Source organism: Erinaceus europaeus, chromosome 2, assembly GCF_950295315.1.
Source record: "Erinaceus europaeus chromosome 2, mEriEur2.1, whole genome shotgun sequence".
Taxonomy (NCBI): Eukaryota; Metazoa; Chordata; class Mammalia; order Eulipotyphla; family Erinaceidae; genus Erinaceus; species Erinaceus europaeus.
The window spans coordinates 108,227,334-108,254,286 of record NC_080163.1 but is presented as its reverse complement, the minus strand read 5'-3'; the positions used below and the strand labels follow the sequence as shown (position 1 = coordinate 108,254,286).

Below are 26,953 nucleotides of genomic sequence, written 5' to 3'. Positions count from 1 at the left end.
GCATGACATAAAGGCGTCTCTTAGGATATCTGGAATCAGCCACGAAGTCAGCTGGGAAGTAACAACGCAGAGAAAAATGACCTCCTCCTGCTAAAAGCAAGAAACCCACAGAGGACTTTATGTTCCCAGGTAAGAAAGTTCATGCTAGTTGGCTCCTTGTGGAGATGGGAAGAAGAGCTGAGAAGAGTAAAATTTTCTTTTAAATTCTGCTCAGAAGGGCCAGGAGATGGCTTATTCAGTAAAGCACACTTTGCTATGCATGAGGACCCAGGTTTAAGCCCCTGGCTACCACATGGTAGCACCTACATAAGGGAAGCTTCACAAGCAGAGGAGCAGTGCTGTAGTGTCTCTCCCCATCATTCTTTTTTTCTCTGTTTCTCTTGCTCTAACTAAAGAAAATAGTTCACTGGTACTGGTGGACTCATGCAGATATGGAGCCCTAGCATTAACTCTGGTGGCAAACTAACTACTGCTAAACATAAGACTCTTTTGTGCAATATTTAAGTCAGAAAGGAGTCTTGATGCCCATCTGATATTTAGGAGGAATAAAGACCTTAGCAGGAAAGTATTGGGTGAACTTCCTATATATTATTCATATATACATACATAAGTCTGATTCCTGGCACCACATATATCAAAGTCATGTTCCGGTTCTCTCATAAATAAATCTCTTTTAAAAAATATTTATTTATTTCCTTTTTGTTGCCCTTGCTGTTTTTATTGTTGTTGATGTCGTCGTTGTCGGATAGGACAGAGAAAAATGGAGAGAGGAGGGGAAGACAGAGAGGAGGAGAAAAATATAGACACCTGCAGACCTGCTTCACCACCTGTGAAGCGACTTCCCTGCAGGTGGGGAGCCAGGGCTCGAACCAGGATCCTTATGCCTTGTGCTTTGTGCCACATGCGCTTAACCCGCTGCACTACCACCCGATTCCCAATAAATCTCTTTTTAAAAGAGTAGATACTGAGGGGCCAGGCAGTGGTACTCGTGGTTCAGCACACATAATAACAAGTATAAGGACCCAGTTCCCAGCCCCAGGGTTCCCACGTGCAGGGGGGTCGCTTCACAAGCGATGAAGCAGGTCTGAAGGTATCTATCTTTCTCTCTCTGTCTCCCCGTCCTCTCTCAATTTCTCTTTGTTCTATCTAATAATAATAAAGTAGAAATGAAAAAAAATAGCCACAGGGAGCAATGGATTCATAGTGCCAGCACCAAGCCCATCGATAACCCTGGTGGAAAAAAAAAAAAAAAAAAAAAACTAAAATGGAGGAGGTCAAAGCTTCAGTGGACTATGAGCGATGTTTGACTATCTCTTAAAGGAGTGACATTATGACTCATTTGTGTGGCTTGTCCACCTCCAAGTAGGAGATGGGGGGGGTGCGTGTGTACCAGCTGGCAGGATTAAGTTCAGTTCCTCACATCAGTCATGGGTTGTGGGTGTTCACGTCACTGTCAAGTACCTTAATCCCAGAAGAGTCTTAATGGGTACCTTTTTATTTGGGGCCATATAAATCTTTATATGAGACCACTTAACACCCACAGTCGTGACTCAACTAATACCATACTCTGCTTCCTAGTCATTCAGATAATGATGACAACTGAACATGGAGTCCCCTATACCACTGTCCTGGAGGTATGGAACCGCCCCTAGGGGAAGCCTCTGATTCATCTATCTGGTACCTATTTTCTTCTGCACAGACCAAAAATTACATAAGAAAATTTCTAAATTCAGCCAGAAATTCTCCCTCTTCTGCTAAGATTTGGGGCTAAGACATGGATTCTAGCCAGTCTCTTTTGACTTTACCATTGTAATACACCTATCAATCCTTCCTTCCTCTTATCCATTCATCTGTCCATCATTAAATAATGACAAATGAATAATTCAGTAAACAGAAATTTTCCTCTTACATGACTTTTTTCTACTGGGTAGAATAAATTATAAAGATATGTAAAACTCTGGATATAGGGGCTGGGAGGTAGTTCACTCTGTAGAGTGCTCACCTTACTATGTGTAAGTTCCCATCACCACATGGGAGCACCCTGACCTATGCCAGGGAAAGTTCCATGAGCAGTGAAATGGTGTTTTTAGTTTCTCTCTCTCTCTGAAATTAAAATAGTAATTATAATTTTTTAAAAAGACTGCTAGGAGCAGTGGAATCACACATGCTCAAGGCTCTGGTGTAAAATAAAACAAGCAAACAAAAAAATCCCTTGAGTTCTAATGAATGATATGAAGACAAAGTAGGAAAGGGCACTAGAGTGACAGGGGGATACTAATTACCACAGCTTGACTAGCAAAATCCCCTCTGATAAAGAGGCATTTGTATAGATCCTTGAAGGAAGTTACGGAAGACAAGGCCTTATCTTTGCAGATGTAACTAAACATCTGCATACTTCATTAAATCTTTAATTAAACAATTAATTGATCTCAGGATCAGATCATTTTTGGACTATCTGGCTACTCCTAAATGCAATGATAAGTGTCTTTACGAAAGACACACAGAGGAAAGATATAAAAAAGAGAAAGGAACCAAAATACAGAGGCAGATGAAGGGATGCAGCAACAAGCCAAGGAATCCTGGAGGGGCCAGAAACTGGAAGAGGGATAGAATGATTCTGCTCTGGAATTCTCTGAAAGAATGCAGACTGGCTGACTTCCGGCTTCTAGCATCCTAAAAAAAAAAAAAGCATTTTTGCTGTTTGAAGTCACTAGGTTTGTGACAATTTGTGGCAGCGTGGTTAGGCTAAAATTACAGTAGCTACACAAATCCTATGCTCTCAACACACTTAAGGAACGATTTTTTAAAAGTGATTGAAGAACAAATAATAAAAGCGTAACTTATCACTCTGAAAGCATTCATTTAGCTGTGATAAACGCCTTTAACAAGGACATTCAGCAAGGCAACTGTTAGATTAAAAATAGAAATGCAGGCACAGGCACCTGACTGCTAATTTGAAGATGTAAGGAATCTAAACACAAAGATACACAGAAGCCCAGGACTCAGCCTGTTAGCTTCTGCAGGCATCCAAGTGGGGGGCAGGGGCTGCCCTGGTGAGCACACACAGGAAGTGTAGCGGGGTGCTCATGAATGTACCTCCTTTTATTCTCTGTGAATGCCTCTGTGGTATTGGTTTGTGGTTTCCTGACTGAACTCTTTCCTTTCAGGTGTTCAGGCCTGTGTTCAGTATGGGGGTTGGGGAAGATGGCCAGGTACGGTTTCCTTTAGTCTCTTTAGGGTAAACTTCCTTTAGAAATGGAACTTCTGACCTGGCCCCATGAGAACTCCAAAGACAGGCAGCACAGACTGTTCTGGAAACAAAGAACCTGAGCTGGTGTACTGTGGGCCAGAGCTGACTCCTCTGACCACACAGTTTGTGTCCAACTCAGCACAAATGGTTATAACAGAAATACCACAGATGAGTATTCCTTTCTTTCTTTTCTTTTTCTCCTCCTCCTCTTCCTCCTTCTTCACCTTTTTTTTTTTTTGTATTTATTTCTTACAGAGGTGAGAAGCCCAAGGGTGAGATTCTGGTAAAGTAGGTTTTGTCTTTTGTCTTTTAATGGGGCACCAAGAAATGAACTCAGGGTCACATGCTACCGAGTGGCCTCCCCGGCTTGGACTTTTCCACTATTTTCTTTTTAATTTAGAAAAGAGAGAGAGGATAGAAAAGATACCATAGCTCTCTATAGTTTGTGCAGTTTCTCCCCTGTGGTTCCCATGTGGTTCCAGAACTTGAACCCAGGTTCTTACATGTTGGTATGCTTCTAAATCCTGCTTATAAGACCTTCTGTTTTGATCATCACATTAGGTTCGCTTGTATTACTTACAATGTGTCTATTTACATAAACACTCCCTTGCCTTTGGGACATTGGTTTAATCCTCACTGGTTCCTGCTGTGCTTTTCCCTTCTCCCCGCCCCTATCCTACGTACTTCCTTGTTCCTGACTCTTCTGCCTCAGGAGAGATGCAGGGCAGAATTATGTTGTGATTAGAAGAGATTAGATTGTTGAACCACATCTCCGTTCATCAATAAAGAGATACTGCTTCCCAGTTCAGCCATGAGTCCCTGGTCGTCTCTCTCTCCTGCCCACAAAGCTAGCACAGCACTTACACATGCAAGGTATGTGCTCTATCGCATGAAGCTATCTTCGATGCCTATATTTGGTTACTGGAAAGGGTTCCTGTGCTGGTTTGCATGCAATCACTTTCTCATTATGTTCCCATGTGACAGAGAGATTAAGTTCCAATCAATGCAACCTGTGAAACTTACCTAAACTGAATCCCCCTTCCAAAGGCCTCATGTGCAAAGGCCATCATACTGGGGGGGGGGGGGTTATTGATTGACCACTTCAGCTGGTGAAGGGCACCAGACATTTAACTTATAATATTTTGCTCATTTAGTGAGAAGTTAAAATTTGAAATTCACTGAGATGAAGGAAGATCTGAAGAGTAAAGGGCAGGGCTATGGATGGATTATGGTATCTACCTCTCTTGGAATATTCTGAAATGTAACCTACACCCACTGAATTCACAGAGGAGATAATGAGTCTGAGTAAATGCAGAGTAGGCTGTGTTTGGGGCTGATCTCTCCCCTCCTTGTGTACCAGGCAAACAGCATACACTGGTCATCCTCCTAACCATCTCCCTGTAGTCTGGAAGTGCTATAAGCCAGGGGACAAGATGGTGAAATCATCACAGAAAGGCCCAATCTTCTGGGGCTGTAAATGTGGATTCTGGGGGTTAGGAGACAGCCTACCCAGAAGAGTGTATATCTTACCATGTATGAGGCCCCAGGTTTGAGCCCTGTGGGAGTGCCATGGATAGCACTGAGAGAAGCTCCATGGACAGTAGAGTGGTGCTAAGATGTCTCTATCTCTCCTCTTTCTATCTCTATCTCCCTCTCCTTTACTCTTCTGAAGTAAGTAAATAAATAAATAAATATTTGGACCTTGTGGTCTGGGAGGTCATACAGTGGATAAAAAAAAAATTGGACCTAGAAGGCTGTTCAGTGGTATCATTTGTGAACGAAGTAAGTAAGCCCTGAGTCCATTCCATGACTTCACATTTAAAGATAAGTAGATTTTAAGTGGAGTGATACTTTAGGACAAAACAGGTCAGTGTTGCTTATGTCTTTTAAGCCTAACAGAGTCTGGCTGAGGGAGTTCTGGATGTGGGAGCACATCAGTACCCTCAGGACCACAGGGCACTGCAGACAAGTGCCTGGCTGCGTCTCTGCTTCAGGCCCTCCTATAGGAGACACAAATGGGCCCTGATGGCTGGAGAAGTGCCTGTGCAGACAACGAACAGTTGACAGAGGAAGCATGGAGTCCTCAGCTCAGTATGCCTGGGAAGAGGGAAGCTAATCGAGCCAGGCACACTGGGAAGAGGCCATAGCATTGATGTTCCAAATCATGATGTTCTTGAGATTTCCAGGGACACCATTAATGGTCATCCCTGGACAGCGAGTGTAAACAAGGTCTATGTGAGCCAACTAGCAGGTGCTGAGAAGAGGAAAAAGGAGGAAAAGAGAAGAGATAAGAAAGAGGGAAGGGACAGAAAGAGGAGAGAGGAAGAGAAGAGAAATGGAGGGGATCACAGAGGGACAGAATAAGAGAGGGAAAAGGAGGGAATGGAAGGAAGAGAGAGAAGGAGGAGGAGGAGAGAGAGAGAATGAAGGAGAGGTAGCAGGAATCAAAGAGATGTCTTGTGTGGGCAGGACTGGGTGGGACCCTGCTAGTTGTTTCCAAAGTGCTATCTTAACCCCCTTCCCAGACAAGCAAATTAGCTGTTAGTGAAAAATACAATGATAGAAGCCTCCACTTGCCACAGAGATTCAGAACTCCCAAACAAACACAATTTCCCATGAAAACCGAACAAAAGGGCAATGGCAAATCCAAAGGAGCAAAGCCAGACTCCTCATGCTGCATGCTGCACAAGTCTCTTCCACACCTGCGCCGTTTCTGTTGGGTTCAAGACATGGGGGCTGTGCTTATTCACATGGCTTCTGACAGCACAGAGGAAGCATCACAAGGCAGACTCCACTTGCACAGCGAGAAGTTAAGAACAGAAAGACATGGGATCAGTGAGTCCATATGGGCTGTAAACTGGAAGCACATTTCCACACTGCCTGTACCAAGGTGAGCCTCAGCTGCTTCTGGCTGATCAGAAGCAGAGAGATCTGGGGTTGTCCAAATTACAAGAATGTTCCCATGGAAGGGCAAGTGCTTGGTAGGCTAGAAAGGACTGGCAGCATTTTGAGCCCGTAGAGGGGAGTGCAAAAAGATACAAAGCTGGAAGAAATTCCTGCCTGAGGAGGAAGCCAAGCTAGGAAAGGAGAATGCAAGAAGCCGTCAGGAAGTGGAGAGTAGGACAGGGCACACCCCAGGACAATTTTGGGCAGGGGAGTTGGGCCAGAACACAGCAATGCCCAAGCAATGCCCTGAACAGCAAGGCCAATGCTGAGTCAGGGACAGGCCCTTTTCTATTCTCTGCCTTCACAGGTTCTCTTCCTTTTTCCCTCCATTTGTCTATTATTTATTTATTATTGGATAGACACTGAGAGGAATTTAGAGGGGAGGAAGAGACAGAGAGACATCTGCAGCCCTGCTTCACCACTCATGAAGCTTTCCCCCTGCAGGTGGGAACTCTGCCTCCCTTTGTACAGGGTCATTTATTCCTCTGAGCTAAACTCAAGCTCACTGTTCACATGAAAGCACAGTACAGCACAGTACACTTATACTTGGGGTGTGATGATACCCCCAGGCCACAACCAGCACAGAGCCAGGTATATGAGGGCAACCAACAAGTGTCTGTGGAATGGGTGATGGAGATATTCAGGACTCTTTCATAGGTGGGCTCACCATAGTGTAGGCTACAACCACCATCTGGAGGCAGATCATACTCAAATGTTTATCTCTAGCCCAGTTTTCTCCCACAGAATCATGCCCCCCCACACACAATATACTCTGTCCTTCCACATAAAAATGCGAATGCATCTCAATCACACATAACAGGTTCAAGATTGGATTCATGAAGTTCATCTCCCCAACCAGTTTCTCCCCAAGAAACCTTTCCTATTAGGGGTCAGGACTCTCTTTACCTGAACCAAGGTTGGTGTTCCTGACACCACCCTTGCCCTCATTCTTGCCTCTCCTGTCCATCACTAAAGACTTACTTTCATGTCTGAAGTTCTCTGGACTATAATCTCTATATAAACCATCATGATTTGATTGAGATTTTTATGGTTAAGATTGTAGATTCTAGGGGCCAGCAGATAGCTCATTTGCTAGAGTGCCCACCTTACCAGATAAGAGACCCCAGGTGTGAGGTCCATCAGCACATGGGAACACCACAGCACTGGAGGAAGCTCCACAGATGGTGGAACAGTGCTGTAGTATTTCTCCTTCTCTATCTGTTTCTTTGTCTCTCTGAAATTAAAAAAAAAAAATTGACCTGGAAACAATGGAATCATGAATTTGTGAAATCCCAGAGCAGCTGAAAAAAAAAAAAACCACTATAGTTTCTAGAGGTTGATTGACTGAAAACATGCTCTACCACTTAGTAGCAATTTACTTAACTCCCCCGAATCCCATTTTCTTTATACATAATTTGATATACTAACTGTGCTGATAATGTGTATGGTGTGCTTTCAGAAGTGTTACTGGTTGTGATCACCAACATCACCATCTTCAGAACCATCAGCATCAGCATCACCACCATTCTCACTGATAATGCTCATGATTCCCACTGTCATCCCCACCACTTAGCATCATCACCTCCTCCAGTATTACTATCAGCAATACCATTACCTCATTATGATCATTACCATATCACCATCACTACCACTAGCACCATCACCTTTATCACCAGCACAACATCACCAGCACTCTCATCACAACCACTAAAATCACCAGCATATCTTCATCAGCAGCTCCACCACCATTACACTGTCACATCAGCATGACTTTTATCACCATTACAGTCACTACCATTATGTTCACTGTGGAGTTCAAACCATGATCCTATCCTCTTTCATCTGGATCACTGAAATAACTACCTAAGATCACCATCTCTCCATCTCCCTTCCCTTCCCTTCCCTTCCCTTCCCTTCCCTTCCCTTCCCTTCCCTTCCCTTCCCTTCCCTTCCCTTCCCTTCCCTTCCCTTCCCTTCCCTCCCCTCCCCTCCCCTCCCCTTCTCTTCCCTTTACCTCCCTTCCCATCCCTTCTCTTCCCTATATACCTTTCCCTTTCCCTTTCCCTTCCCTTCCTTTTTCCTTCCCCTCTCTCTCCCTCCTTTCTTTCTGTCTTTCTTTTTTTTTTTTTATGGGACAAAGAGAAATTAAGAGGGGAGGAGGAGACAGAGAGGGAGAGAGAAAGGCACCTGAAGCCTTATCAGGTCCTTGAACACGGTAATGTGTGCACTCAACTGAGTGTATCACTGCCTGACCCCCTCCATTCCTTCTTGCTTTCTTCCAATCTATTTTCCGTCATGTAACCCAATTAACCATCTCATGACATTCATATGTTCAAAACAGATAAGGGTGTTTTTTTTTTCCATGAGACAGAGAAAAATCCATATGAGGTTGGAAATAGCCAACCTTGGCCATCCTTTTGCCTGCAATCTGCCAGGTGCCTTCCCACTCCACCACCTTTATATATACTATTCTCACAGCCAGGAACACATTCTCTTACTTTCTCTTTCTTTCCCTTTATGGTAAAAAAAATAAAACTCCTTGAAATGTTGGTTATACTCATTGTCTCCACGCACCTACCCACTGCAGATGGTTTCAGCCCCCATTTCCCCACTGAAACTGCCACCAGAGGACCATAATGACGCCTGTTGCTGAAGCCAATGAACCTATTTTTAGTTTTATTTGACTTTGAGTATCTGACACTGCCGACCACTATTTCCTCAAAGTTTGTCCTGCCTATTCTCTTCTTTTCATTTTCTTAAATTATTATTATTCTAGATGACTCTTCTTTTTCCATTTATTTGACTCTCTCTCACTATAGTTCCCTTATAAGATAATTTTCTTGCACCAGTGAAGAGCTCTTTGGATAGTGTGCTATCTTGCCATGTTCATGACCCAGGTTCAAGCCCAGATCATACTGCATTGAAGAAAGCTTTGGTGCTGTGGTCTCTTCCACCCTCTTTTTCTGCCTCTGCCTCTATTTTGGAAAACAAAAACAAAAAACAAAAACAAACAATCAAACAAAACCCCCAGGAAGTTGATTTTCTGATTGGAACTCTTTTCTTGTTTTACTCGTTCTTCTTGGGTGATCCTATCCATTCATATAGTACTGTTGTATAACAATTCCAAACCATTGCCTTTCTCCCTTTTGAACTCCAAACCCTCATCCTTCCATAGGGGTGTTTCACAAACACAATACCTATAAAGCTGAAATCTCAGAGTACCCTTTCTTTCTTGTTCATATGTCAATGCACAGAACCAAACACTCAGTCCATTTGTCTAGGTACTAGTTTGTGTCACCCTTGTGTCCTTCTTTTCTCTTTCCCTACATGGAGTTCATCATCAACTTCTGTTGACTCAGCTCCCACAGATATACGCTATGGGCAACTAGAATTGACTGGATAGTCCCAAGAAGGGTAATGAATTAATTCTCACACAATCAAGATTTCTATGATGAGCTCGTACTGTATGCTAGGTGTTTCTCACCCATGATCTCAGGTTCACACAGGGCTAGGTAGGCTGAACCCCTAACAGAAAACACTGAAGCCAGACTGCTTAAGTGTTGGGTCTAAAGTCATACAAGCAACGAGGGTGGCGCAGTATCTGACTCAAGGTCTAGACAGCTTTACAGTCACGACTGTTTGCAATAAGCAGGTGACATTTTTGCCTGCAAGAGAGATTGGAAACAGGAAGCATCAAGGGTCTTGATTAGAAGTTCTTTGTTTTTTTTTTTTTTCACACTCCTGCAGATTTCAGCCATTTTTCTTCAGTTCTGCTCTTCCTTTGTATTTTTCCCCATAAGCACCTAGCAAGACATTGAACAGCCCAAGAAAGGTTCTTCCCTGGTGAAAAGTTCTTTCCCCTACCTCCTCTTCTGGTCCTCCCTGATCTACCATCAAATTGCCTTTCTGGCCTTAACTTGAAATTCTTTTTCTTTGAAAAATATTTTTCTTTCTTTCATATTTATTTATTTACCTTAGATAAAGACAGAAAGAAAAATTTTGTTATGTTTATTTGTTTTTGTTTTTGCTACCAGGGTTATCAATAGGGCTTGGTGCCAGTACTACAAATCCACTGCTCCCAGCGGCCATCCCCCACCTTTTTTTCCCCCTATTTTTATTTTTGATAGTATAGAGAAATTGAGAGGGGATAGAGAGGAAAAAAAGATAGATAGACACTTGCAGACCTGCTTCTCCTCTCATGAAGCGTTTCCCCTACAGGTGGGGAGCAGAAACTCTAGCCTGGGTCCTTGTGCATGATAATGTGTGCCCTTAATCAGTGTGCTACCACTAGACAGAGAGGAATTGAGAGGGGAGAGGGAGCTGGAGGGAGAGAGAGAGAGGGACACTGACACTATTGCTTCACCCCTGCAGATGGGGGTCAGGGGCTTGAACAAGGGTTCCTGTATATTGTAATATGCCTGCTCTGTAGGTGTGCCACCTCCCAGGCCTGAGATTCTTTTCTAAATATGACTTATACTCTCTGACCAAAGCAAACAGCTCACTGTTTAGCAGTCTCCCTGCTTTTGCCTTCACCTCGCCTGAGAAAGTGCCCTTGCTTCAAATCACTCAGCATCCCTCTTCACTATGATGCCATAGAACACTTTTCAAACTGGACCAAACTCTGGTTTTCAGCACTAAAGGGGAAAGGAAGTGCCCCCAAACTGGAGAATCTGGCTAACTGCTGAGAATGAATCCAGTAAACCTCACAGGAATGGCATTAGCTATTGGCAAAAATGATACACCCTGTGGCTGGGGAGGTAGTTTAACAGATAGAAAGCAGGACATTATATGTATGAAACCATATACTGGAGCAGTGTTCTAGTCTCTTGCTAAATAAACAAACAAACAAACAAATAAATAAATAATATACCCAAAGGAAGACTCCAGAAGCAGATGGTTAAGGAAAATTGAAAGTCTTCCTGGGGAAGGCGCCCAAGGCTTATTCTCAAGATGCAATTGAGTCTACATGTCTGGAAACAAAAGATGAACAAACAAGACCCTAATCAAATCAGCTACAGGAAACCGAGAGAGGAATCAAGCCCTAATCAATCATGATTGCTGGCCAAGACAGTGACCTAATCAATTACATTCTGCTTTAGTAGACAGAAGCAGAGGCTACATTGTAACAGACAGAAGGCATCCCAAGAGGACATATAGGGGGGCTGCTGCCAGTACCCATTAACCAGAAGAGACCTACGCTGAATGCTGGTGGGGGAATGGAGGTACTTTTAGGACATGAAGAAGATAGCATGGCAACTGTTTGCTCAGTGTTTTCAGACCTGGTGAGGTTTCTTCTGTTCAAATTATAAACCCACCAAGCAACCTATTATGAATCAACTTGGCTTTCCCTTATTTTATCAGAAAAGAATATTGGAGATGATAGAATGGAATTATGTTCATGGAATCCTTGTGATGAGAGTTTTTAGGAGGAGTCAATGAGAAAATGCATGGAGAAATTGTACATATGATTGTTCAGGTGAAAGAGATGGCATAATGGCTATGCAAAAGACTTTCTTTCATGACTGAGGCTCTGGGGTCTCAGGTTCAATCCCCAACACCACCATAAGATAGAGCTCAGCAGTACTTTGGCAAACAAACAAACAAACAAAAAACAGAAAGAAAAAAAATAAACCACTAACAAGCCAGATTCCAGATTATTCAATAAGTGCATGCATTTGAAGTCAAAAGTGAAAAAGCAACTCTGCTTCTGATGACAATTTATTTACACATTTGGTGAAGGGGAGCTAGCTGGCTGCTGTGGGTACCAGGACCTGCAAAATAGATTCTGTGACTCAGGATGAGAATGAACCAACTGGAGCTAGGTACTACTACCTTGGTGAAAGGCCTGTGGACACCTACCTGGTCTAGGGCATCTCTACTTCACTGTCATCTTTGAATTCCCTTTCTCCAGACCTCCAGCAAATGTCTCATCCCATTTCTGCTCTATTTTAAATGCAACCACTTGGCATCTGTTTGATCTTTCACTGGGGTGTAAACTCATTGAGGGTGGGGGCTCTCCAGTTCCTTGTAGGGCCCCGCATGTCATAACTATTTAAGGAGCTGCAAGATGGGTTGGGGAAGATAGCTCAGAGGTAGAACATGGGATATATATGCCTGGCACTCCGGGTTCAATGGCTGGCACTATATTCGCTCTGTACTCTGGTCTCTGTCTCTCTCATAAAAGTAAATTAAGCTGGGGCTGGGTGGTGGTGCATCTGGTTGAGTGCACATGCTATAGTGTGCAAGGACCCAGGTTTGAGCCTGTGGCTTCCACCTACAGGGGGAAAGCATTGTGAGTAGTGAAGCAGTGCTGCAGGTGTCTATCTCTCTCCTTTTTTTTTTTTATCTCCCCCTACCCTCTTGATTTCTGGCTGTCTCTACCAAACAAATAAAGACAATTTAAAAAAAGTTATTAAAAAAAGTAAAATTAACCTGTATGAGTTGAAATGAGTGGTGGAAAGACCAAGCAAATAAACCATTTGGGCTTCCGATGAAGGCATGAATTCTGTTGTCTCAGGGAACCAGAACACTGGACTGTATAAGATCCTGCAGAGGGGGTGCATCAGACTAGGGGTGCACCCAGGGGGCTGATGGGGAGCTGTTCAGCAGCCCAGGAAGGAGGGGGAAGGAGACAGGCACAGGGCGCCACTCCCCACACTCACCCGAATCTCTGTCTGCACCGTGCATTTCACCAGCTTGAAGTTCTTCCCAGGATTGAAGATGTTGCTATAGAAGCAGACTTTGAGGATCCGTACATCCTCCTTCTCCACATCCACCGGCACCACCACCATGGCTTCTGGGGGGCCTTCGGGCCGGCGTAATGTACCCACTTTCACTCGGCTCAGGGGCTCGGACACCCCAGACATCCTCTCAGACGGCAGCTAGGGTTGGTACATTGCAGTCCTGTGGGGACAGCAAAGGGACAGTCTTGAAGTGGAGGTCTCATGCCCCACTTCACAGGAACAGCACCTATGCAATCCCAGACTTCTGTAAACTACACTTTCTCACAATCCCCTAAACTCCTGTTTTGGCGGAGCCAGGGCCTCAAGGCATGCACAGTGTCAGTGCATTTTCATTAAGGTAGACAGAGAAAGAGGGAGACACACCATAGTACTGGAGCTCTTTCCACTGCCACTATACCTTCTTTGTGGTGCTGGGACTGGAACCTGGGTTGAGTGAAAGGCAAGATACATGCCCTACCTGGGAACTCTCTGCTCTCCCCACCTCCCTGCCCACCCCCTCCAGCCACCTCCTCCCAACTCCTTTAAAAAGAATATCTGCATTTATTGGCCAGGAAAAACTAAAGCCCAAAGAAGCAGTTTGTATGAACATCCAGGTATCAAGCCTGGAGCTTCCAGGTTGTACACTCTCTTTTCCAGAGGACTCCATCACTTCTCTCCTCCCACATGGGCACCCAGGCAAGGGGCCCACACTTGCAAACGCAGCTGTGAGAGGAGGCGGCCGTAGCATGGTGCCAAGGCACAGCTGAACACAGAAAGCAAAGAGCAGCGAGACAGCAGAAAATAGCAGAAGAACAAGGACAGGAAGAACCAAGACGGAACAGAATTAGAGAATGGGTAGCGGGGGGGGGGGGGGGGGGGTACCAGAATGGAGAAGGCAGGAAAGCACCCCAGTGGGGAGGGGAGCTTTTTCTACTCTGATGGCTTTGTCCACCCACTACCGCAGCCTTGGAACTTCTAGGTAGGAGGTCTGGTTCCACATAGCCTCATACAGCATGCCATTAATTGCATCTAGAATTTTCTAACAACAGTACCTCAGTTGCCCCATGTGGGAGATCATACTGTCCAGGGGAGGTGGCCCAGTTGGGTTGCTAGAAGACCCAGCCCAGTTCTGATGATTTGGTTTGGTACATATACAGATGGCAAGAATCCTAGGATTCAAGGGGTGGGTGGTGGCACACCTGGTTAAGTGAATTCATGCATAAGGGCCCAGGTTTAAGCCCCAGATCCCCACGTGCAGGTGGGAAGCTTCATGAGTGGTGAAGCAGTGCTGCAGGTCTCTCTGTTTTCTCTCCCTCTCTATCTCCCCCTCCCCTCTCAATTTCTCTCTGTTCTATCAGATAGAATAAATAAAGTTAAAATGAATAAATAAACAAAATCTTAGGATTCTTGATGTAATTCATCCTGAAATTCATCAAAATTGATCTTGGCCTCTAGGTCCAACACAGGTTGGTGTGGTTTATTTCCTACTGGTCCAGAGCAGGAGCACTAGAGGAGGAGTTGGAAGTTCTAACTCCAGATCGGTGGTGTCAACTTTGCTTCTCACTAGGATCTCCCTGGAAGCTTTTGAGAGACCCTAAATCCATGTTCATTCAGCTGTTGTCACAAATGTGGCCTTGGGGAATGCCTAGAAATGATATTTTTTAAGCTCCTAAGAAATTGTCTAACATTCTGAACCCATTCTTAGATAAAGATTCCCTTCTTCTTAACAAGAGACTATGTTTTAGGGAAGCATTCTTATACCAGGCATCAGGGCACACGGATGTCGTTGGCAATGTCAAGATGCAAAGTCACGCAGTTCAGAAACAGGATCAAAGTCTATGTTTATCCATTCACATGGTGCCATACATGAGAAGTAAATGTAGCTTCAAGAAGTCATTCCTTTTATTTATTTATTGATTTTTCCTGTGAGGCTGGTGATTAAACCCATGATCTTGCACATTCACTCTACGACTGAGTCCCTGCCTTAGCCCAGTTCTTTATTTCACATTTTCTATGAGAGGGAGAAGACACCAAAGCACCATACCACCATCCATGGAGTTTTACTTGTCTTTGCAAAAGACAATGTGTAGCATGAGAACACAAGTGCCTCTGGGGATGAGGGAATGAGTAGGACAGGGCCCTCAGGTGAGGGGTGGAAAGTTGAAAACATTCAACTAGTCAACTTTTAGAGATTAATGTATATTCTATAAGCAGCCATATCATTTTCCAACAAGCATCTACTGAATATGGCCTGTGTGTCCAGAGTCTGTTATACAGTAGGCATGGGCCATCTGTAAGTTTTCTCAGGCCCTCAGTAAGGAATCCAGAGTATCTTGGGAAGAAACTTATGGGTTTGGGGGTAGAGGTAGGAAATGTAGGATAGGGCAGGGAAGACTGTCCAAAGAGGACTACTGGTGGAGTTACCATGTGGGTCATTGAAGTGTAATCCTGCAGGAACCCTGAGGGCCTAAACAAAAAAGTCCTCCCAGAAGGGGACAGAACTGGGGTATATATGTCCTTTCTCACAGTCAAGTTTGGCATTTCCAGATAGTTCTGTACACATGCAGAGTGGACTTGGGAGCCAAAGAAAGTCCTCAGGCACAAAGATGCAGAGCTGGCAGTTGAACATAAGCAGGAAGACACTGCAATGGTCCAAGGGAATGCCAGATGGGGCAATGACAAGTTTCCTACAGGATGTAAAGAAAAAGGAAAGTATCCGGTGCTTTAAAAGATATACTTGAAGACTTAAGAACTATGGTGATAGTTCTTTGGGAGATGGGAGGGTGTGGATACTGAACATTTGGTGTTGGGTGTGTGGTGTGGAAATATGAATTGTAATCTTACAATCTTGTAAGAAACTATTAATAACAAATAAAATGTAAAAAAAAAAGAAAGAAATATACTCAGAGGATGGGCAAGATAGCTCACCCGGATAGTGCTCCTGCTGTGCCATGCTCATGACTCAGTTCAAACCCAGCTCCCTCCAAATTGGAGGAAGCTTCAATTCTGTGATATCTTTTCTTCTCTTCCTCTGCCTGTCTCTATCTGGAAAAAAAATAATACATTCTGAGGCCAGGAGATAGCCCCCCCAGGAAAGAACATACCCTGGTGGATGTGAAGCCCTGGGTCTGAGAACCAGCATCACATAGGAACACCATGGATGGCCCTCAAGGGAGCTCCATAGTTGGTGAAGCAGAGCTGCAGTGTCTCTTTCCTCTTTATCTCCCTCTTATCTCTCTCTCTCTCCTGTTTTCTCTTTCTCAAAAACAGAATAAATTAATGGATGGGGAAGCTGTTCAGCAGAATTGTGGATATGTGAAGCCCTCAGTTCATTTCTCAGTATCGAGAGAGAGAAAGAAAGAATCTATTTTTAAAAAAATGAGGGCATTCTGTGAATTGGGAGGCACACACATATCTGTAGGTAAGCAAAAACACCGTGGTTCCTACATTTAGTGCTCACTAAACAACAGGGAGTTTCATTCATTTCTGGCACAGCCACTTTGGAAGACAGCTGGGCAGTTTCTTACAAAACCAAACAAACTCTTACCATATGATCCAGCAATCATACACCTTAGTATTTATCCAAAAGAGTTAAAAACATACATCCATATATAAACCTGTATACATATGTCTGTAGCAGATTTAATCCTGATTGTCAACACTAAGAGGCAAACATGAATCCCTTTGGTAGGTGAATGGAGAAACAGACTGCTATATGCAGACAATGGAATGTCACTCAACACTAAGAAGAAAGGAGCTCACAAACCATGAAAGGACATGGGGAAAACCACCATGCATGTGACTAAGTCAAAGAGGCCAATCTGGAAAGGTTACACATACAGCCTGATTCCCAACCACATGGCTATCTGGAAAAGGCTAAACTATGGTGATGATCAAAAGATCAATGGTTAGCAGGGATTGTAGGGGAAGAGAAGAGTTGGTTGATCATAGAGGACTTTGAAGGTAGTGAAACTACTCTGTGTGATGCTATACTGATGACTCTACAGCACTAAACATTTATCCAAACCTATAGAAGGGACAACATCGAGAGTGATCCTAATGGAAGCTGTGGACTTGACTGACAATGACAAGTCAGTTAGGCTCACTGATTGTAACGCATACGCCATTTGGTAGGGGTGTTGATAATGAGAGAGAGAGAGAGAGACAGAGAGAGAGAGGCAGTGAGAGGTGTGTATGGGGGAGCAGGGAAAACAGGGAAAAGCTCTAGACCTTCCTCCTGATCTTACTATAACCCAAAACAGATTTTTTAAAGTCTATTCTTTGGGAGTTGGGCGGTAGCGTGTTGGGTTAAGCACACGTGGTGCAAAGTGCAAGGACCAGTGTAAGGATACTGGTTCAAACCCCCAGCTCCCCACCTGCAGGGGAGTTGCTTCAAATGTGGTGAAGCAGGTCTGCAGGTGTCTCTCTTTCTCGCCCCCTCTCTGTCTTCCCCTCCTTTCTCCATTTCTCTGTCCTAAAAAAAAAAAAAAAAGCCTATTCTTTTTGAAATGCCATGGTGATAAGCCATAGGCTAAGAGTTAGCCCCTCACCCAGGCAGACTGGGCATCATTAAATACACACAGCTCCCACCCCAGCCCAAACCACAGAGAAAATATATTCTATGTGTGGCCAGGTATAGCCCACACAGCCTAATACCATGTACCATCCCCAATAATCAAAGTGGAAGCTGGCCTCCTATCTCTATATGTTCTCGCTGCCTTAGGCTCTAGAGCCATCATTCTTAGCAGACAATAAAGTCTAGTTTTTTTTTTTTTCTTAGCAAAGTCACTAGGGTCACCAAAGATCTACTATCACCTTCAGGCAAGTTTCTTGTTCTGCCTTTAGGCCTTCATAGTAATCACCTCTGACTACTTATTTCCCAAAACTACACTTGAAACATTTTAGTACATGGGAAAGCGGTTCAGTGGTTAGGGTGAAGTACTCCTACCCTAGCACCACATAAGAACACTATGGGTAGGACCTAGGTATGAAGGATAGGTGCTGTGGTCGGTCCTTCCCTCCCTCCCTCCCTCCCTCCCCCCTCCCTCCTCCCCTCCTTTCCTTCTTTTTTGTTTCTTTCATCATCTTCTTTTGTTTTTGGGTTAGAGACAAAGAGGCAGAGAGACAGAGAAAGAGTGTGAAAGAAACCATGGCACTGAAGCTCTCTTCATTGCGATAGGGGTCAGGCTCAAACGTGGGTTGAGGCAACACACTAGCCAAGTGAAATATTTCTCTGGCCTGCTGTGATGTATCATCCTCTCTCATTAAACAGAATGAAAACATTGGGCCAGGGAGGCCTTCAGCAGGACATACGTGTGTGAGGTCCTTGCATGCATCCTCTGATGTCTCATAAAAAACAAACTTCCGATGCAATGTCTGCCACTTCCTATGGTGTAAATAAATATTCTCACCATGGGCTGATTCTCAGCCACTAGCATGCATCACTGAACTCAGTGAGAAAGACAGGAGACCACTCCGCTGAATCCAACTCCTGTTTCTGACAACACTTCTATTTCTAGACTTTTTCCCAAGCTACTTGAATTTCTCATCAGAACTGTCTGACTTTGGATGATCCCATTATTCCCTGATGCTCAACTAGTGAGCTGAATGCCTTAACCCCTTTCTGCATCTTAGACCCAACCCCCTACCTGAAACCCCTCCTCCTTGTGATCTGAATGCCTTGAGTTGAATCAGAGGACACAATACCTTAGCACCAGCTAAACCTCTGGCTCTGAGCCACTCTGGACTCTAGCTTACCTCCTAATCCCCAGATCTGCTGAAAAGAAAAACAAACACAAGGAAATGGGCTCAAATTAAAACAGGAAAAGTTTTGATTGGTTCTAAGAACATCTTGACCCAAAGCTGCCAAGGGGGATAAGGAAGGCTGCTCTAGCCCCCTGGAGAATCTTCAGGAAGAAAAATAAATGACATTCTTCCTGACTAGCAGAATATTCACCTGCCTGAAGGAGGAAGACTGAAACAGAATTAAAATCTTTTCTTCCCTGGGTTGTCATGGCACCCAAGGCTGAGTTCCTAGCACGGGTAAGATGCTAGGGTTTCAGGGGTCAATGTCACAGAGAATGAGAACTGTGCACTTGAAGACAGTGCAGAACCATTGTAAGTCTTACTGAATACACACTGGGTGCCAGGGTGCTGACACAAGCAATCTAATTTTCCAGAAGGTTCTGCAGGTTAGGGAATGTTTACCTTCCAACCTAAGAGAGAAAACTAAAACCTAGATATGGGACATTGCCATGTCATACAACTGGTAAATGGTGGAGTACAGTAAAAAAGTAAAACCGATTGGGGCTTTTGTTCTGAGGTTTATAATATGGCAAGCTTATTAGGTACATAAAAACTACAATGTGAGCGTAGCCAAGAGAAAAGTCTAGCTATACATGTGGCAGGAGCCATGAATCTTTAAACTTAGTTAACCAGCAGTCAGCTACAATACACAGGAGAAATGACATCGCAGGGGTCCTGGGAGATCAGACAGGAGCAACATCAGTCAAATCGGGGCAAAAGGCAAAAGTTGGAAAAGGTACAAAGGCATAAACGGCTGAACTTTAAGTAACTTCCCATACCCACAATCCTTCATGAATTTATGTCCTTTGCTATAGGTCATGATGTCAGCCGTATGTTCATTATGTACATAGCCCATAATTCCTTTTGCTTATGGTCAGTAAATAATGTATTCCCAACACTGGAGACCTGAATCTGTGCCACCTCCTGACTTTGAAATGGGTGAGTCACAGCCCAGACATTGTGCAATGAGACAGGAATATGTATTAGGTTGGAGTAAGTCAGACATGTGTCCTGTTCCATGACATCAAGACACCTTTCTGATGAGTAGTCACTGTCTTGTAATTCCATAGATCATGGACAGAACTTCTGCTCTGCAAACAGTGCATTTTAGAGACTGTGAGTAGCTCACCCAGTAAAGTACACATCTTGCCACTTGTGAAAACTTGGGTTTGAGTCCCAGAACCACATGGAAGCACCATGGATGGCAGCAGGGGAGCTCCATGGATGCTGGAGCAGAGCTATAGTGTCTCTCCTCTCATCCCTCTCTCTCTAAAATAAGGAATTAAGGGGGTAGGGCAGTGGCACACCTAGTTAAACGCACATGTTACCATGCCCAAGGATCCGGGTTCAAGCTCCCACCCTCCATCAGCAGGGGGGAAGCTCAGGAGTAGTGAAGCAAGTGCTGTAGGAGTCTCTCTGTTTCTTTCATTCTCTATCTCCCTTACCTATCAATTTTTCTCTGTCCTATCAAAGGGGAAAAATATGGCCGCTGGGAGTAGTGGTTTTGTCGTGCAGGCACTGAGACCCAGCAATAACCCTGGTGGTAAAAAACAAAAACAAAAACCTACTAGCATAACTAACTTGAGAGGGAGAGAGAGAGAGAGAGAGAGAGAGAGAAAATTAGACCTGGGGAAGTTACTTAGCAGTGGTATAGTGCATGTATCAAAAAAGTGAGAAGGGGAGTCGACGGTAATGCAGCGGGTTAAGCGCACATGGCACAAAGCGCAAGGACCAGTGTAAGGATCCCAGTTGAAGCCCCCGGCTCCCCACCTGCAAGGTGGAGTCACTTTACAGGCGGTGAAGCAGGTCTGCTGTTGTCTATCTTTCTCTCCCCTCTCTGTCTTCCCCTCCTCTCTCCATTTCTCTCTGTCCTAACAACAACAACAACATTAATAACAACAATAATAATAACTAAAACAACAATGAAAAACAAGGGCAACAAAAAGGGGAAAATAAATAAATATTTTTAAAAAGTGAGAAGAAGAAGAAGAAAAAAAAAGACAAGGCATTTCACTCTCAGGTGTCCATTCTCCTGCCTGGTTCCTGATATCTCAAACTTCAAAGACAATTGCCAGGACAGGAGGACATGTTATCATCCAGTTCTATTGCTGTCTGACTGATCCCTGGGACAGGAAGACAGGTGGGTAAAAGTTCTCCAACAGCAGCCGGCAGGTGGGAGATGGCCTAAGAAGACAAGGTCCCTCTTCTCAGTGTCCATAGCCAAGTGAGAAAATTAAGGATCTTATTTTGGTTAGGGTGAGTAGCGCAACTGTGAAGATAGGGGTTCTTCCATGTCCTATGTCTAGGAGTGGTACTGCTAGATCATAAAGTATTTCCATTTTGTTGTTGTTGTTGTTGTTGTTGTTGTCTAAGGACCCTACAAACTGTTCTCCAATAGGGGTTGCTCCAGTTTGACTTCCCAATGACAATGTATCAGGGTTCCTCTTCAATAAAAATACTGCTCTGAAATCAATAAAAATGAGATGTATCATTTGGTACAAAATGAATGGGACTGGAGGTGAGTGAAGGACGACAAAGACAACTACCAGATGGTTTTGCTGGATTATAGATGACTAAGACAAATGAACTTGCAAAAGGAAAAAGGTAACCAAGCTATTTCTTGGACTTTATGAGAATTATGGTGGTTATATGGGGGGAGGGAGGGCACACAGAGCTTTGGTGGAAGGTGTGGTGATTTACAAAGTCTAGGTTTAAAATTATACCCATGAAATCTTATAATTTTAAAAAACATTGTTAAATCACTAATAGAAAGTGGGGAGGGAGTGGGAAGAAGGACCCTGGTGAACGTTTATTGCAAAGCTCGATGGAAACCCTCTGAAGGATATACTTTATTCTAACATGGTATTCTGTCACCTTTTATTTTTTATTTAATTTACCAGTAATTGTCTTTTTATGAAATGACAATCAATGACAGTCCTTAGAAACAGAGTTGGAAGGGTGGCTTCTCATAAACCAGCTATGACTGTGGACATCAGGAGCCCCGAGAGTCAAATGTACTGTCCTGAGGACCTGAAGTTCCATTCCTGATCTGAGCAAACATGGAGAGGGGACCATTAATCAGAAAGGTGGTTTGATGTCAGAGCTAAGGACACATACATCTGACTCACCCCAACTTGGGTTTGTAACTCGTGTCCTGGGGCTGCTGCATCGCCATTACTCATCAGACATCAAAATTAGACAAAAGAATGCTCTCAAGTCTCCACCACTCACCAGCTGTGTGATGGGACAATGCCACATCTCTAGGTCTCCGTGTCCTTTCTTAGGGAAAATGCTTCCTACCCTGGAGAACCTTCTGGAAAGTCAGACTGCTTAAGGTAAATGCTAAGACAGGTATATTTGGTTTTTAATGCCTATGTTTCGGCAGAAAAAGGAGCTGGAAACCCAATACCACCAGTCTCCACTTATGAAAAGTCAAATTGGCCTGGTAAATTCAGAGATGAGACTAAGGGTCTGGGGTGGTCTTCCCACCAATACCCACTTGCCACTTGCCAACCCCTCCCCACCTGCCCCCTGAAAAGACAAGCCCTACCTCCCACAGGAGACCGTGGTCAGGGCCAAGGACACAACAGAGCATGAAAAGAGGCTCCTTGGGGAGACAAATGACAAGCCAGTCTTTGGGATGCAGAAAGTCACGAGCTGCACACTTTCTTTCCACTTTGCCTCTGAGTCACTTCCTCTGGTCGTTTCCACATTACAAAAAAAAAAAAAAAAAAATGGGGAACACAAGCCTTTCCTCCACAGAGGCCTGCAGAGAGCAGCACTTAACTAATTGGCAGTGTCCCTACAGTCTTGGGGAGCCTGGCTGAATTTCTGGGCAAGCTGTGCCCTACGGGTCTCAGCCCCCATCCTTTCAGCACACCCCCTCACCCCACCACACACACACACACACACACACACACACACACACACACACACACACACACACACACACATCCTACCTGCCAGCTCCAGACCCCCTCCAATTCATCCTGTGGTTAATCCCTTCCCCACTGCTCCATGCAACCCCCACCTCCATTACCTTGCATAAGGAAGGAACCAAAAAGGGTGTGATTATTGCCAGCTAGACTCCAATGTGATTCAAAAAGCATTTATTGAGACACCACCACCACATTCTTAGCTCACCACCCACACACACATTACCCACCCCCGCCACACACATACACACACACACACACACACACACACACATGCACACACACACAATCAAAACTGGTGCCAGCACCTGCCAATCCAGAGGCCAGCTGACTCAGATGGTTCTTGGTAGGGCGAGGAAGTCAAAAGGGACACAGTCACCCCTCCTTCCTTGCTAAGAGGCCTCTGTCTCCTGGTCCGGGTATTTGCTCCCTGAAGCTGCACAGGTTTTCTTACCCTCCCAGGTGCTGCCTCTGTGCCAGCTTTCAAAACATCACATTCACCTTGTTCCTGCTCTGCCAGCTCATGAACGATTTTAGCTAATCTGTTTTTGATGTCCCTCCATCTTATATTCTCTTATTTCTCTCCTCCCTCTTTCATTCCTTCCTTACCTATCTACTTCCTTCCCCTCTTCTCTTCTTTCTCTCTCTTCTCTCTCTACCTCTATCATCTTCTGGTGTTACTAGTCATGCCATACTGGAGATAATAAGATGAACAGAAATAGGAAGGGGTTCCTTGGCCAACAGACTCAAAAATACACTGAAGAGGTGAAAGATAAAGATCAAATCAAACAGCCACGGCAGAGTATGGGGTCCAACAGGATTGTGAGCTGGATGCTGGAGAATCAAGGAAGAGAGCTGCCATTAGGGAGGGCCCCAGACTGGAGGAAAAGAAAACATATCACAGTAAGGAAACCAAGGGATAGAATGTAGGGCTGATGAGAAGGGTGGTGAGAGCTGTTTGGGAAAGGAGACGAGACAATGTTAAGGAACTGGAACTTCATTCATGGAGAAACAGCTTTTTATTTAAGAAATAAAATTCTGGTGGCCCAAGAGGTAGCCCTAGCACATGGGCTTGCAAATATGAAGTTCAGAGTTTAATCCCTGGCACTACATATGCCCCAGTGTTTATCCAGCCTCTCCTTCTTTACCCACTGCTCTCTCCCTCCTATGAAATAAAATAAAGTTTGAAACACACGGGGGGGGGGGAGGAAGGGGGGGATATTCTAGCCATAGGATGAAGCCCAAGCTTGGAGCAAGTAAGAACAGTTCTGAGAGTCTGATATGTGTCTTAAAAATGGTGATGAAGGAAAGATTTGGAGCATTTGCCAATGTGTCTGATGAAAATGTTTCTATTGCCTCTGACTTCCCACTGCCTAAGTGACTTCACTGAAATGGTGTCAGGGAGAAATGGCATTGGGTACTGTTGGTTTGTGGAAGTTGGTTCCATCACACTGAAACAGCAATGGGGGCTGAGGGGGAAAGACCAGGAGTCACTTGTGTCAGGCTCCCACAACATCTGAACAGGGATGAGAGCGCCATCAAGAGCCCAAAGTCACCCCTCAGTACTTGAAGACTGCAATTTATATGGCACACAGAAACACAGAACATTACCATGTCCTCTTTATCTAAGGAGCCTCTGTTCCTCCCTAATCCCCTAAGAGCTGTAATCCTCAAAACCACACTCTTGTTATCTTTAACCTCAAACAAAATTTTTCAACTTCAAGTCACGATCTCTATCCTGTCCTTCTTTCCTGGACTTCAGCTCCAGCCACTCTCACTTCCCTCTCTGTGTGGGTTACCAACTTGGTTGCTGAGCTGGGAAACCTGGTACGATGATCAGTGTGAACCAACTGGGTGTTTGGAAACTTTCTTGTTTTACTGAGAGGATAATGAGGAAGATGGATTTCAGGGAAACAAATCTATACCTGGTCAAATGGGACAGCTGATGACATGGTCCTATTAACCCAAAGAGCAGACTGCTGTTTTTGTTTTTGTTTTGCTTTTCTTATTCTTCATTGGGGAATAAAGCCAAGCTATTGCAGAAAGAACCCATGACCTTGCCTTTTAGGATGTGATTTAACAGTATTATGGATTAGATAAAAGTGGTGTAAGTGAACTATGAACTCATTATCAGCCACTAAGCTACAGGTGCTAAGAAAAAGTGTGTGGTAGTACTGAGGGACCTCCCTAACCCAATTTATTTTCTCTCTCTCTCTCTTCCTTTAATATTTTATTTATTTACTTATTTATTTTGGATAGAGACAGAAATTGTGAGGTCTGGGGGAGAAAGAGAGGGAGAGACACACATCTGCAGTACTACTTCACCACTTGTGAAGCTTTCTCTCTGCACATAAGGACTGGGGGCTAGAACCCAGGTCCTTATACATAGGAATGTGTGTACTCTACCAGGTGTGCAATCGCCCAGGCCCTCTATTCTTTATTTTTCAAAGAGAGACAGAGAAAGAAGAATGGGCAAGATGAACACACAGAGAAGAGAGATACCACAGCACTGTTCTACCATCCATGGAGTTTCCCTGGTATTATACATGATGGCCCCATGTGGTGCTGAGGCTCAAACCCAAGGCTTCACATGTGCCAAGGCATGTACTCTACCACCTGAACTATCTCATAGCCCTTGGAATGCTGATTTAAATGGCCCTTGTTTTAAGACTTTTAGGATGTGATATAACAGTAGTATGGATTAGATAAAAGTGGTGTAAGTGAACTACGAACTCACCGTTAATCATTAAGCTACAAGTGCTATGCAAAAAGTTCATGCAGGGACTAGGTGGTGGCACACTGGGTTGAGTGCACATGTTATAATGTGCAAGGACCCGGGTTTGAGCCTTTGGTCCCCACCTGTGGTAAAGCCGTGTTGCAGGTGTCTTTCTTTCTCTCTGCCTGTGTATTTCCAGCTTCCGTCTCTATTTCTAGCTGTCTGTATCCAATAAATAAATAAAGATAATAAAAAAATTTTAATTAAAATGTTCATGCACTGTTGGGGTTACCAAGACCCCCTAAAGCAAGGGTGGGGATTCCACCTAGCTCTGTAACGTGTTAGCCCAAGCAGGTGCACCACCAGCCAGCCCCTGGGATTCTCCCAACTCTGCACGATGTGACCACATCTCTGCTGCAGCCAGCCTCGGACCCTGAGGCTTGCGAGGCGGAGAGGGAGGATGAGGATATTCAGTGTTCTGGGAGTCTGGGGGAGGGGGTGTCATGTAATACGGACCCCAAAAAGGGAAGGAGGAAGGGGTTTCCTGGGAAGTGAGGAATTGTAGGGTTGCCGTGAGAAAAGCAGACCAAATTTTCTCATCAAGGTCAAAGGCAAAAAGAACCAAAAGTGTGAGCTGGAAGGTACTCACCCAGTAGTGTTGTGCCTTACTGTGCACAACACCCTGAGTTTAATCAGCACCACACATGGTAGGCACCAGGTAAGCCCCATGGATGGTGGAGCAATGCTATAGCATCTTATTCCCCCCCACCTTTTCATCTTTATTTATTGGATAGAAACAGCCAAAAATTGAAAGGGTATGGGGGAGATTAAGAGAAAAAGAGAAAAAGAGACAGAGAGATACCTGCAGCACTGCTTCACCACTGACAAAGCTTTCCCACTACAGGTGGGGAACAGGGGCTCGAATCTGTGTCCTTGCACATCGTTAACACATGTGCTCAACCAAGTGCACCACTACCCAGCCCCCTTATGTATCTTAAAATAAAAATAGTGGAAAATTGGCCTGGGTAAGCCACTCAGGGTGGTATGACACATCACTGAGACCCTAGATTCATCCTCTGGTGCTGTATGAAAAGAAAGAAAGAAAGAAAGAAAGAAAGAAAGAAAGAAAGAAAGAAAGAAAAAAGAAAGAAAGAAAGAAAGAGGGAGAGAGAGAGAGAGAGAGAGAGAGAGAGAGAAAGGAAGGAAGGAAGGAAGGAAGGAAGGAAGGAAGGAAGGAAGGAAGGGAAAAAGAAAGAAATCTGACAAAAGCACAACAGACAGATGGGAAAGTAGAGCTGTCTTCACTTCTGTTAAGACTCCCACACTGCACAGACATCATCCAAAGCTGTTGTTATTCCCATCCGGATGACAGGAAGCAGTGACAGAGCAGCCTACCACTGGTCACCTTTGTTAAGGGGTAGAGGCAGGACCAGAACTTAGATTTCTCATTGTAACCCAACAAGCGAGGTCTACAGTCTACATCCCACTGCTGAATGTATCACTTCAGTCTTGCTTTCCAACCATATCAGAGCTCCCCCTGTGACAGCTTAGGCAGCTCAAGAGAACGCTGTCCCTTGTG

At 44.4% G+C, this 26,953-nt stretch overlaps 1 protein-coding gene across 3 annotated transcripts in view; it reads right to left on the bottom strand.

The window, feature by feature from the left end:
* Nucleotides 1-26,953, bottom strand: part of PTK2B (protein tyrosine kinase 2 beta) — a 150,845-nt gene that overhangs the window by 61,315 nt on the left and 62,577 nt on the right. For all 3 annotated transcript variants that reach the window (XM_060184852.1, XM_060184858.1, XM_060184857.1), the window contains exon 2: nt 12,859-13,099. In XM_060184852.1, the coding sequence (XP_060040835.1) occupies nt 12,859-13,062 (204 nt within the window). In that variant the 5' untranslated portion in view covers nt 13,063-13,099. The remainder of the gene's footprint in view (nt 1-12,858; nt 13,100-26,953) is intronic.